Source organism: Hylobates moloch, unplaced genomic scaffold, assembly GCF_009828535.3.
Source record: "Hylobates moloch isolate HMO894 unplaced genomic scaffold, HMol_V3 SCAFFOLD_5, whole genome shotgun sequence".
NCBI classification, from domain to species: domain Eukaryota; kingdom Metazoa; phylum Chordata; class Mammalia; order Primates; family Hylobatidae; genus Hylobates; species Hylobates moloch.
Window position 1 is genome coordinate 53475827 of NW_026652280.1, and position 14668 is coordinate 53490494.

General features: G+C 35.8%; 1 protein-coding gene across 13 annotated transcripts in view; it reads left to right on the plus strand.

The window, feature by feature from the left end:
• SS18 (SS18 subunit of BAF chromatin remodeling complex) overlaps positions 1–14668 on the plus strand; it is a 72731-nt gene that overhangs the window by 30333 nt on the left and 27730 nt on the right. For all 13 annotated transcript variants that reach the window (XM_032152605.2, XM_058438539.1, XM_058438540.1 and 10 more), the window contains 2 exons: positions 3276–3429; positions 8156–8377. In XM_032152605.2, the coding sequence (XP_032008496.1) occupies positions 3276–3429; positions 8156–8377 (376 nt within the window). The remainder of the gene's footprint in view (positions 1–3275; positions 3430–8155; positions 8378–14668) is intronic.

Here is a 14668-nt window from a genome sequence, read left to right on the forward strand (position 1 = left end):
CAATCACAGTTATTTTAAGTCTTTAGTAACTCCATAATCTTTTTTTTCTTTGAGGCAAAGTTTTGCTCTGTCTCCCAGGCTAGAGTGCAGTGATGCGATCTCAGCTCACTGCAACCTCCACCTCCCAGGTGCAAGCGATTCTCGTTTCTCAACCTCCCAAGTAGCAGGGACTACAGGCACATGCCACTGTACCTGGCTGATTTTATTTATTTATTTATTTATTTTTTTTAATTTTTAGTAGAGACAGAGTTTCACCATGTTGGCCAGGGAGGTCTTGAGCTTCTGGCTTCAAGTGATCTGCCTGCCTTGGCCTCCCAAAGTGCTAGGATTACAGGCGTGAGCCACCACATCTGGCCTGGAACTCCAAAATCTGAATGACTTAGGTGTCTTTTTAAATTCGTTGTTATTTCTCTTGGTTGTCCATTCTTTTTTTAATTGAGATACAGTTTATATAAGATTTACCATTTTAACCATTTTAAAGTACACAATTCAGTGGTTTTTAGTATATTCACAATTATGTAAGCATCATAACTATCTAATTTCAGAATGTTTTCACTACCCTAATAAAGTGAAAACTGTTGTCAATCTCAGTTCTCCCCGTCTCCCCATCCCCTGCAACAGCAAATCTACTTTCTGTCTCTCTGAATTTGCCTAGTCTGGACATTTCCTATAAATGGAATCATACAATTTATGTGGCCTTTTGTGTCCATCTTCTTTCACTTGGCATAATGTTTTCAAGGTTTATCCATGTTGTAGCATGTATAAGTATTTCTTCTTTGTGGCTGAATAATATTCCATTGTATTCATATGCCACATTTTGTTTATCCATTCATCAGTAGGTGGACATTTGAGTTTTTTCCAGTTTTGAACTATTATGAATAACGCTACTATGAACATTTGTGTAGAAATTTTGCATTGAGTGTGTGTTTTCAATTCTTTTTAGTATGCACTAGGAATGGAGTTGCTAGATCATATGGTAACTGTTTAAGTTCTTGAGGAACTGTCAAACTCTTTTCCACAGTGGCTGTACCCTTTTACATTTCCACCAGCATATATGAGAGTTGCAATTTCTATACATTCTTCACAACACTTGTTATTTTTCTGGACTTTTAATTTTTATGTTATTGCAGCTATCAAAGTGGGTGTTGGGCATTTATTTTTGTTTTTTAGAAAGCCTTGCAATTTTTAAGAGTGTTAGACCTTGCGGTTGAACAATTACAGAAGCTCTAGTTTGTGTTACTTTGCTCCAAAGAGAATTAAGTTTTCCTTTGGTATGTGAAGTACTAGGAGGTTACCTTGAATCTGTTAAAGGTTGGTTATAAGACTTTTTAGGGCTGTTCTATTTCAATTTTGACCTTACTCTTAAGGAGTAGCTGGCCCTTCTGTAGTCTCAACAGAGAGTTGGAGTTATTTATGTAGGCTTCTCTAACTTGGTGGGGCCTACACTTCATTCAGTCTTTGTCTCCATAGCAGTGAGCAGCAGCTGGAATCTCTGCTGAGCTCTTTAGCCTCCTACCTGCTATTTCGACTAGTTTTCTTGAATGTTTCCCCTCTTGTGGTCCTTTCTCTCTGGAAATTTATTCTTTAGTTTCCAGCTCTTTGATAGTCAAAAATTCCAACTCTTTTTTTCCTTCGTCCAATTGGACTGGACTTTCTACTTGAGCCGTATTTCCCTGTTACTCAGCAAACTAAAGGAAAAAGCCAAGATAATTGTGGAGCTGGTCTTACATGCTTCCGTTCTTTCAGGAGTTGTAGCCCTTTCTGTTCCTCTTTGTGTAAGTCACTCTTTAGTGCCTTCAAACAGTTTTTACTTTTTGTCTAGATTTTATGAGTTTTATTTAGCTGAGGGTTGGTTTGATACAAGTTATTCTAGCCTGGTGGTAACAGTAATGATGTTTTATTAGTTGAATTACAAGAAAATGACCTCACTATTAAGAGTGAGAACATGAATTTTTAACAGAAAACTTGGACAAGAATATAGGAAGGAGGATTTCTGTTTTCAGACAGAAGAGGGTTAAGGTAGCCAGGTTTGAAGGATGATAAATAAGGATGATTAAAAGTTAGATAATATGACTCAAATTGGTGGGTTTTTTTTTTTTTTTGGTGAAAACTGAACAAGATTTTTAAGTGTTTAAAGAATACAAGTTGGAGAAATAATATGAGAATTTAAGAGAAAATAATGAAGAGCATTCATCTGGATTTAGTTGTGAAGAAATTAAAATTCTGATTTTAAAATGTGTGCTATTAGAGTAGACTTGTTTATTTCTGTAAATGTTAGTGATTATTAACTGTTTGGAGGTTTGAGTATTTAAATGTGATGGCCAAATAACAATGTGTATCTGTTAAGTGTGCCAAAGAGAATTGTGTTCACAAAATGGAAAGGTATACAGTAACTGGCCATTTTTAAATGTAGGAGGAAGAGAACAACTGATGATATAGGAATGGACATTACATTTAGAACATCAAAGTACAGAAAGAAGGCAGAAATAGATTCCTAAAGAATAATGCCTCCCTCTCCTCCTACAGGATTAAAAATGGGGGTTTGGAGCGAAACTAACCGTTTGCTTTCTCCACCAAAATATCCCTAAGAAGGGACCCAGGTGTGGCAGACCACCTCATATGTATGTTTTTCCTTTTGCCCGTTTGTGAACTCTGAAGGTTAGTCAGTGGTTTTCTTCAAAATTGCATTAGGAAATTTGCCAAGGGCATCCTTTTGAGGCAGCTGTCTCTGTACCCTTGGAGGCCATCAGTAATGTTTCCAATCTATAGCAGTAGTCGGCACAAAAATGTTGAACTGTTGTCTTCATGTTTTAAAACATTCCTTTGCTGCCACTATCCTCTACCCCGAAATAGTGTAAAATATGGCACATTTTGGGACTTAGAGTCCTTTCATCATTTTTTGTTACTGTACATTTTTAGGTAAAATCCATCATTAATAATATATCCAATATATCAATAATGAAAGGACATTTAATTTTTTTCACATAATTTAGATAATAATAGACACATTAGAAATGCTTAATATATAAATAAATGAGAATTTTTTTATAGAATGTTAACATTTTAATTTTCACTATTGAGATTTTACAAAGTAAATATGCTTTAAAGTTTTGGGGGTTATTAACTATGTTCGTGACGAAAATGCATTGGAAGAATTTGAAATGCATTTGTGTTTTTGTTCTTACGCAATTTAGTAACATAAGCAACTCTTTTACCCTATGCATCTTTCATATATTAGTCTGTTTCTCTTGTTTTACTAAACTGTCTTCTTTCAGCCACCCACACAGAATATGCCTATGGGTCCTGGAGGGATGAATCAGAGCGGCCCTCCCCCCCCTCCACGCTCTCACAACATGCCTTCAGATGGAATGGTAGGTGGGGGTCCTCCTGCACCGCACATGCAGAACCAGATGAACGGCCAGATGCCTGGTAAGTTTTTCTCCTCTAAGACATTAACACCAGAGTTGCTTAGCAACTGAAACGACATGGGGGCTCAAGGGATACTAGATTGTTGATGACAAAACTGCTTTGAATGCCCCCGAGTACAAGCTCTCTTAGAGTTTGTTAGCTACAGAGCTACGTGACCTGTATTCAGTGTTTATCAGGCTGCCCTTGGGCTTTGATGTCGCTGACACACACCATTCCTCTGATGAACAGAACTGGCTAAATTTAGTCTGTCTGAAACTGCAATACAGTTGGCTTTAGAAGCTTTTTGGAAAAAAAGGCGTTGCACCATGGCTTAAGAATTAAAGTCTGTTTAAAAAAGATATAACATTTCCCTGTGTTTTTATTTACTTAAATATTGATTGATCTCAGAAACAGTATCACTGGGAAAAACACATGGGGAAAGAAACAAAACAGTCTCTGAAGTGCTGGTGTATTTAGTATTTCCTTATTGATATTGAAGCTGAATCTAGATTTTTTAATACATATGTTTATAGCATAACATAAATATTAGAATTGATTTTAAAGCAAAAATTAAAGGCTGAAATATAATGTAAACTTCCTTACATTATTTATACACTGAGCCATTCTGTTTTCTATTTGTCAATTTTAAGTGTAGGGTCACTAGGTTGATATGTTTTAAGACATTGGATGCTGATTTAGTTACCTTTGGCTGGTTTGAAATTTTAATCAGAAAAGTATCTTTATACTATTTTGTTTTTGTAACAGTAGCATCAACCCATGGCCATAATTTTTGGTAGAATATTATCTACATTAGGTATCAGACTATTTTTACTTTCTAAGACAAAAGTTATTTTCATTGATAAAGAAGGCATTATACAACTAGCAGTAATGGAAATAAAATAACAGAACAATTATTAAAATTAGTAATTAGCATCTTTAGGATACTGTTTTCTGTAGCCGATTGTGTTGATTGATAGCATTGGTGTCCAAGGATGATGGGTGCAGTAAGGAAACAAGAGAGCACAGAGCAGAAGAGGCAAGGTAGCCTGGCTTATGGAAGATTGAAGTGTGACCGATCATATAGGAGGGCAGTGGTGTTTCAGTGGCTGTCTCCTATTTCCTGCTAAGGCTTGCAACATATATGGCACACATCCAGTATGGAGGTAGGAATAAAGACATCACTGCTTTTCAGTTTGTAGTCATATTGTAGTCAAGAGAAAGCTTCTTGCCAAGTCCACATTTAGTTCACCAGGACACACTGTTTTTAGAACTGGGAAGGTAGTGATAGTGCAAGTTAGCTAGTTAGGAGTTTTGTGACTTTTTATGATGGTACTTTGAATTAAATTCTCTATATAACATTGAAGCCTAAGGCCAAAGAAGCATTTGAGCAGCAGTACAATTATGGTTAACATGACATTTTGGTTTTGTGTAAGGCCTTCTGAAGTATATTGTTTTATAAGCTAGTTATTATCAACCACTTATGACCTGGGTTGTTCAGAATACTGTAGAGCTTCCAAAACAGTAGTTAAGAATTTCTCCAGACCAGGCCTGGTGGCTCATGCCTGTAATCCCAACACTTTGGGAGGCCAAGGCAGGTGGATCACGAGGTCAAGAGATCAAGACCATCCTGGCCAACATGATGAAACCCCATCTCTACTAAAAATACAAAAAATTAGCTGGACATGGTGTTGCACATCTATAATCCCAGCTACTCAGGAGGCTGAGGCACAAGAATCACTTGAACCCAGGAGGCGGAGGTTGCAGTGAGCCGAAATCACGCCACTGCACCCCAGCCTGGCGACAGGGTGAGACTCCATCAAAAAAAAAAAAAAAAAAAGCACAAAGAATTTCTCCTAATAGTTACGGAGTTATAGTTAAGCGCAGGAGAAATTGGAAGGCCAGTAACTTATATTTTCTTTATTTGTTCTTTATAGCATTTAGCCAGCCTTTTTATGCACACAAATTTGCATCTTGGCTCTTGTTTCCTATTTCAGTGTTGTTTTTAATGTATATTTCATTATGTAGACTCAGTTTTAGAGCTACTTATGTTCTCATTGATCTGGGTCAAATCACTACTCAGTTTCAGGCTCCCTTTTTTAAAAAATTACCATTTTTTTTTTTTTCTTTTTGAGACAGAGTTTTGCTCTTGTTGCCTAGGTTGGGGTGCAGTGGCGCAATCTCGGCTCACTGCAACCTCTGCCTCCTGGGTTCAAGCGATTCTCCTGCCTCATCCTCCCAAGTAGCTGGGATTACAGGCACACAACACCACACCTGGCTAATTTTCGTATTTTTAATAGAGATGGGGTTTCACCATGTTGGCCAGGCTGGTCTCAAATTCCTGACGTCAGGTGATCCACCCTCTTCGGCCTCCCAAAGTGCCGGGATTGCAGGCATGAGCCACCGAGTCCAGCCTAAAAAAATTAATTGATTTTTTAAAAACTAGGTAATACATGCCTATGGGACCAAAATCAAAGGATACCAAAGGATGCCTAGCTGCCACCTCTCTGGACAGTTCTAGAGAGGCATTGGTTTCTAGTTGTCCTTCAAGAGATATTCTCTCTCTGGGCACGGTGGCTCACGCCTGTAATCCCAGCACTTTGGGAGGCTGAGGTGGGTGGATCAGTTGAGGTCAGGAGTTCAAGACCAGCCTGACCAGCATGGTTAAACCTCATCTCTACTAAAAATACAAAATTAGCTGGCGTGGTGGCGCACACTTGTAATCTCAGCTACTTGGGAAGCTGAGGCAGGAGAATCGCTTGAACCCGGGAAGTGGAGGTTGCAGTAAACCAAGATCACACCATTGCACTCCAGCCTGGGCAACAAGAGTGAGACTCTGTCTCAAAAAAAAAAAAAAAGAGAGAGATTTTCTCTATATAAAATAATGCATGTATATTTCCTTTATTTTTATTCTTTTTTTTAAAAGTACAAATGATAACACTCATTAAATACTATTATGTATCTCTTCTTTCTCAAAGATAATATTTGGAGACCATTATTTTATTCCATATGTAAATAGATTTCTTATTCTTTTTGGTCTCTATATCATGTTCTTTTTTACAAGTTTAATTTATTCGAACATTTAGGATGGAAACATAGGCTTCTAGTCTTTTGTTATTATGAATTATACTGTCATGAATTTGTAAAAATATATATGCACATACATATATATTTTGTGTGTCAATACACATGCACACAAAAATTTGTATATCTGTAGCATAAATTCCTGGAACTGAAATTGCTGGGTTAAAGGTATATATATTTTAAAATTTGACAGTTAGTGCCAAATTGCTTTGTGTAAAAATAGTAATATCCATCAGTTCTGCATTTATGAATTTCACATCCATGGATTTAACCAACAGTGGATTGAAAGTACTTGGAAAAACAAATTGTGACTGTATTGAACATGTACATACTTTTTTTTCTTGTCATTATTCCCTAAACAACACAGTATAGCGACTATGTACATAGCATTTACATTGTGTTTGGTAGTACATGTAATATAGAGATGATTTAAAGTATATGAGAGGATGTACATAGGTTATGTGGAAATACTGCATCATTTTATGTCAGGGACATAAGCATTTACGGATTTTGAAATCCGCGGGTGGTTCTGGAACCAATCTCCCACAGATATTGAGGGACAACTACTTTATTTGAATTGTTGTTTGTCATCACAAATTTCCTTAAGCTTGATCCCACCCTTGATTCCATAAGCTTGATTCCGCATGAAATATAAGTAAGATTTCTGTTCCTTAACAATGGATGAAAGTGCTTCTTTCTTCATAATATAGTTAGATCGAACTTTTGATTTTTGAGAATCTGAAAGGTGAAAGTTCAGTCTCATAGTTTTAATTTGCCTTCCTATTTTAAGTGAAGCAATCAATCTTTTAATGTTGATGAACCTTTTTGTAGTTTTTGTGTGAACTAGTCATTCCCTCATTATGTCGTTTGCCCATTCTTTTACTGGTGGTGGTCTTTTACTTACTTCATATGTTAAGTAATTAATTTGGTCTGGGTCTGTGATCTATCTTATAAATAATATTTTCTTATTTACCTTTTTATTATTTAATTTTGAGTTTTTTTATGTCGTGAAAAATTTTAAATTTTATATAGTCTAATTTATCAATGTTTTATGGCTCGGTTTTCTGGCATACTTAAGAAGGTCCTTCCATTATTATTTTTTAAATTCTCCTTTTTGAAATTCTTTTATTGTTTCTTCTTTTTAAATGTTTAAGTTTTCTATTCATCTAGAATTAGTTAGTGGAAGAAATGAGATAGTGATCCAACTTGTTTTCTCCAAATGGCTCTCCAGTTGTCACAATACCATTTACTGAATTAGTTTTCTATTACTCACTAATACTTAATATTACTGTGATTATTTACTCAGCTATGTATTTGGGTCTATTTTTAGACTCTGTTCTATTCAGCCGATCTGTTAGTCTATTCATTTATGTTCACAGTTAATTACTCCAACCTTATGATATGTTTTGTTCTTTTATAAAGAAGCTAGTCCTCCCTTCTTTATCAGAGTGCTCCTGACTTTCCAAAAGCATGAATTTCTTAATCTGAAATGGGAATAACTACTTCACAGTATTTGCTGTCTTTTCCTATAAACCATTTACTTTGCTATCGATTAATTACTGTTTGGTATTACTATAATAATGGAAAAAAATATTATTTCCAGGTACTTTTGTATGGACCATCTGTTTAACTTTCGTATTTTGCTTCTGATCATTTTTCTTCAAAGGGCCTAACCATATGCCTATGCAGGGACCTGGACCCAATCAACTCAATATGACAAACAGTTCCATGAATATGCCTTCAAGTAGCCATGGATCCATGGGAGGTTACAACCATTCTGTGCCATCATCACAGAGCATGCCAGTACAGAATCAGATGACAATGAGTCAAGGGCAACCAATGGGAAACTATGGTCCCAGACCAAATATGAATATGCAGCCAAACCAAGGTAACTAAGCTTTATGCCCTTCTTGACTAGAGTGCTCTGTTAGCCTTTGAAAAGTAAAATGATTGTTGTCAGTTTCTTAGCTGGTTCATAAAAATAAAAGTTTAAAGTGAGTGACAGTCATGCCCATAAAAAGGAGATGTTGAGTTTGAAGCTAGTTTAAATCTCTTTGCTCAATGTAGCTTTTTAAGCTTATTTATTTTTATGTCTTTTGGACAGTTTGTTTGTGGTTCTGTATTACTGAGAATTGTTTTTTAAAGCCAGTCAGTGAAGAACCAAACATTTGGTTTAGCTAGAAAGTTGAGAAAATAAACACCTGCTCCTTCATTTTACTTATTAAGGATCTATTAATTTATATGAATTCCCCTTGATTTATATGGATGTTTTCTGATGCTGTGTTTCAGCGTTAAAAGGTAATTCTAAAATAATTTACCGTTAGAATGTTCAGTGGAGGTGCTGCTATACTCGTCTTAGAGTGGTGTAAGTCCATTAAAGTTTATTACCAATCTCAGAATGAAATTGTACCATGTTTCTCTTTTAAGTATTCTGTGAATAATAACTAAAAGCCAGTAAGTGGCGCTCTGGTCTGCTAATTGTCTGTTAAAACATTTGGCATATTTCCAGCTTAATGCTATTTCAGTTACAAAATGTAATGAAGTTAAGACTGTAAGATAGAACTAAATGTATTTGGAATAAAATTTTCTAGATTTTGATTTATAAAATAAACAGAGCACTAAAATGTACCCAGATAAAAGAAGTTAATCTGTTGATAATTCCTTATGATGAAATAATATAATTTTAAAATAATACAGATTTTTAATAATTTTCATGAGATGTACTGAAAGCAAAAGGAGATAATAGAAAAAATTGCCAATCATTGTAGCTTCACAAAACTGGCACTTGTTACATTTTTTCCCCCCAAAGTTACTTAATGCTTACGGTAGAATTATTTTTTTGTTTTTATTAGGTCAATTAAAAGTCCAAACAACAGCAAGATCCAGTCAGTGCTAGATCAGAAGGGAGTTCATGTGTTTCTCTATACAGTTTGGTTACCAGGAGAGAGAACAGGAAAATTGATGATTCTGACAGCAACTCCATTAATGATGGCACACTTCTTAGAAAGCTATAGTTAAGAAAAGGTATGGTGTGCACAAAAAATGGATGTTGCTGCAGCATGGTTTGATATGACATAATAAGATTTGAAGAAAAAAATAATGCATACAGCAATGTGCATATTGACTTTTTGGAGAAAAGTATTGAGGTGTTTATAGAAATTTTTTGTTCTTAGGGACCAACTTTCATTTTTAAAAATGTCGTATTTTGTAAGTATGTGTAGGTCTTCCTTTTACTATAGTACAGTAGTTATATCACTTTTTGCCTTGTTCTCATAGTTTATAAATTTCTTTTTTATTTTTGTTTTTCGTATTTTGTTAAAAGAATAGAAACAACGTCTTGGTATGTTGCCCAGGCTGGTCTTGAACGCCTGGGCTTAAGTGATCACCTGCCTTGGCCTCCCAAAGTCCTGGGATTACAGGCATGAGCCACTGCACCTGGTCAGTTTATGAATTTCCTAATAGAAAATAGACTGTACAGAAATGACCAGGTAGAGATCTGAAGAGATTAAGGACAATTTTCAAAAAGAAAATATGGTTAAAATCATTGAGGAAATTTTTATTGTGTTTTTTTTTGAGACGGAGTCTGGCTCTGTCGCCCAGGCTGGAATGCAGTGGCACAATCTCTGCTCACTGCAAGCTCTGCCTCCCGGGTTCACGCCATTCTCCTGCCTCAGCCTCCCGAGTAGCTGGGACTACAGGCGCCCACCACTACGCCCAGCTGGTTTTTTTTTTTTGTATTTTTAGTAGAGACGGGGTTTCACTGGAAATTTTTATTGTTTTAAAAATCTCGTTAGGACAAATAAAAAACTTCATTTAAATTTTGATATTTCAGAATCAAAAGAACACAAAATTACAGTTACCAAAAAAGAAAGTTATACAGTATTCTGGCAGCATCTACTTTTTTAATCATATGAGTTTCTTATAAAAGCATTTTAATTATATGTTACCTTTTAATAAAGAAGTTCATGGTGAGTTTTATTAATGAATTTTTTTACTAGATGCTAGAGGATGATTGAAGAGTTTTATTAATGAAGTTTTAATATTCATTTCATTATAAAACATTTTCTTAGTTTTTGTAAAAATAAGCTGAATATTTTACTTTAAAAGCTTTTGTTTATCATTATTTATTTTTATTTGTTTTAATTCAGCAACTAAGCTAGTATTATTACAAAATGTTTTTCTCTGTGTTGTCTTAGAGGGTCCATTGCTTCCAGGTGAGCAATTTAGCACAATTTTTTTTTTTTTTTTTCTTTTTTTTTGAGATGGAGTCTTACTTTTTGTCGCCCAGGCTGGAGTGCAGAGGTGCAGTCTCGGCTCACTGCAGCTTCCGCCTCCTGGGTTCAAGTAATTCTCCTGCCTCAGCCTTCCTAGGGGCTGGGATGACAGGTGCCTGCCACCACGCCCAGCTAATTTTTGTATTTTAGTAGAGACATGTTGGCCAGGTTGGTCTTGAACCCCTGACCTCAAGCCATCCATCCACCTCAGCCTCCCAAAGTGTTGGGATTACAGGCGCGAGCCACCACCCTGGGCCCAATTTTTATGTTAATTTGTTTCTTAAACTGCTGGCAAAATGTTGCTTAAGTATAATAGTCAATCCACCATATACTTTCCCATGTTATTGTCGCTGTTACCCAGATAAAAGCTTATTTTTTTGTCATTTTGAACCTTAAGAGAAAGACCTGGCTGGGTGTTGGCACCCTTGCTTGTAACCTCAACACTTTGGGAGGCTGAAATGGGAGGATCACTTGACCCCAGGAGTTGAAGACCAGCCTGGGCAAGATGGCGAGACTTGCATTTTTTACAAAAAGAAATGTAAAAATTAGCTGGGCATGGTAGCTTGTGCCTGCAGTCCCAGCTACTCGGAGGTGGAGGCGGGAGGTTCACTTGAGCACAGGACTTCGAGGCTGTAATGAGTTTGCTGGTGTCACTGCACTCCAGCTTGGGTGACAGAGCAAGACTGTCTCTAAAAAAAACAGAAAGAGTAACTCCGGTTTTCAGCGTAAACCACCATCTTCCTACATAAACTTATTTGCATATAGAGCATAAACTTCACTAGAATTCAGCAAGCTCTATAAAAGCAGGATGTGTGTTCTCTGCTGTATCCCAAATGCCTAGAAAAATATCTGAGGATGGACACACAAAATCTTATTTATTTCTTTCATTTCTTCAGTAAAAATCAAGTGTTATATGATCACCTGTCTGAAAAATGTTTATTTAATAAAGCAACAAGTACATTCAGTGTATGAAAAGGCAAATTGTATAGAAGGGATTTCTGAAGATGTTATATTGGACAGATATCTGTGTATTTTTCATTATCAGGCATTAGTAATTATAGCTTTCCACATTTAACAGAATTTTACTAATTATATATTCAAATATAAAGAATTTTACAAATTGCAGTGCTTGTGTTAAAGAATATGTTTTGTAAGTTCCATGTGTCTTTAGATTTGGATATGTCTTGGCCCTCTGTAGCTTACTGTATGCAGGACCTTTGACTAAATTACTTAATTTCTCTAAGTAAGATTAAGTGAAATGATGCATGTAAAAATCCTGACTTGGTAATCATTTGCATAATTTTTATAAAATCAGTTGGTCGATCAAGCTTTTTAAAAAAGGTGAACACAAAAACATTTGAGATTGATTTATCAGCTACTGTCTTATTTTAGCCACAGCATCTAATTTATTTCTGGTTGTTTTAATAGTATTAAGAAAGTGTTGATTCACATGGCTAATTTGCAAATGACAATATCTTCAAAACACTGTGCTTTCTATCAGTGTACTCTTTGGTTAGACTGACCCAGAGGCTTGTCATGAAAGTAGGAGGACATTTTTCTTTCAGTACCTAAACTGTTCACATTCGTTATATAAGTATGAAGGGCAAAGAGTGCGTATTGCCACAGCTGAGATTGTTTTCTCTTATTATTATCTTATTATCTCTTACTATTACATAATGGATTATTAAGAGATAGACCAAAAGGAGGTGCTTGAGATAAGCCTAGCATTTACTTTTACATATGTATTTTTACATGGTAGTTTATTTCCTTGTACCTCTGCCATTCGTATATATAGATCTTTCTCATTTTTTAAATGGCAACATTCTTTGTATGGATGTATTATAATACAACAAAGCCATATTCACTTTTGATAGATGTTTCTAGTCTTTTACTATTACAAATACTCCTGGAAAAAATGTCTTTGTACCTAGTCTTTGATTACTTGTACGAGATTTTTGTAGGATAAATTCTAGAAATAGAATTATTAAAATATGAATTTGAGACATTGCCAAATAGTTTTCAGTAAGGGTTGCATGAGGCCACATTCACATTCCTACAGCCTATAAAAGTGCTTATTTTACTACATACCTAGTGACAATCTTCCTATTTGCTAAATATGTAGGGGAAAACTGTAAACTTAATTTCTTCAATTATTAGGTTGCTTAACTTCGTATGTTTATTTGCTGTTTGCATGTTTGCATGTTTTCTATGAATTGCCTGTTCATGTCATATATTCTGTGGTTTGTCTGTTATTGAAGGAGTTGTTTATAGGTTAAGTCTGTTTGCCTTAGTGAATTTCACATGTAAAAACATTTTGTTAGTTTTAAGAGATAGGAATTTAACTTTTTGTCGTTGTTGTTTTTTGAGACGGAGTCTCGCTCTGTCGCCCATGCTGGAGTGCAGTGGCACGATCTCGGTTCACTGCAAGCTCTGCCTCCTGGGTTCATGCCATTCTCCTGCCTCAGTGTCCCAGGTAGCTGGGACTACAGGCGCCCGCCACCATGCCCGGCTAATTTTTTTTGTATTTTTGGTAGAGACGCGGTTTCATCGTGTTAGCCAGGATGGTCTCAATCTCCTGACCTTGTGATCTGCCCGCCTTGGCCTCCCAAAGTGCTGGGATTACAGGCATGAGCCACCGCGCCTGGCTGGAATTTAACTTTTTAAAATAGTTTGTTTTAGTGATGGGATTCTGAAATGGTAATATTCATGAAAAAATGTGATTATTTCCCAATTATATCAGAACTTTGACCCAGCATTTGCTAAGTTCTGGTATTAATAGATTTACTAATTACTAGTAAAATACTTTGGAAGGTTCAGCATGCTTATTAGACTATTAAAAGGCCTGAGAAGATTTTTATTAAAGAAACTGATTTGATTTCAGTTAACATGAATATATTACCATGGAGCGTTTCTTCTTCTTCTTTTTTTTTTTCTTTTTGGCATATTACTTACCAAAGGTAACAGCTAATATTCAGTGAGTACCTGTTAGTGCCAGACACTAACAGAAACAAAACTATCAAAATGCTTTGCATGTCTTCTTTAATTCTCACATCCTTGAGGTAGTAGGTAAGGTACTATTACTATCATTCTGTACATGAGGAAACAGACATCCTATGGAAATACAGGCAGGCCTTGCTGTATGCAATTCTGATATACATGAATATCAGTTACTGCAGTTAAGCTAAATACAGGCCTTGTTGTATGCGATTCTAATATACATGAATATCAGTTACTGCAGTTAAGCTAAATAACACCTGTTCCCCCAGCACCACCATTTGAATTTCAGTTACCATAGTACATTAAGAGTAATTGTATAAAGTATGAACTCTTAGCTGCTCTTTCTTCAGTCTGCAAATCACTACATAAATAACAGATGCCTGTCATGATAAGTGATGGATGTTACTTTTAGATTTTGTCAGTGATTGGTCACTGTGCATCTGTCGGTTAGTTCATGCACATACGGCAAAGCTTGTTGTTGTGTTGCTTCCTTGGCTCCCAGCAGTAAACCTCTATGAGATTTTATAAACCTGGATAATTGAAAGAGGGACTTGGCCAACGTAGATAAAAGTGCAACAAAGAAATGAAAAGTGATAATGCTGGAAATGAAATCCAAATTCAGTGTAAATGGAGTACTAAGAAATTGCTGACTGTGGGAATGTTGACATTGCTGCCATTTCAGAGAATCTGATTATGCACTGCAGGTGCTTAATGAAGGAGAACTCATTGATACAAATGAGAGAAGTAGTTGTGATGAAAAGGATGAAGATGTCCCAGAGGAAGCAAGACTGGCAAAATATTTCACATTAAAGAAATTCTTGGAAATATTTCACAACTTTGAAAGTGTAAAGGATAAAATGTTGGATGCCAATCCAAACTTAGAAAGGAGTGTGACAATTTGCTAAGCC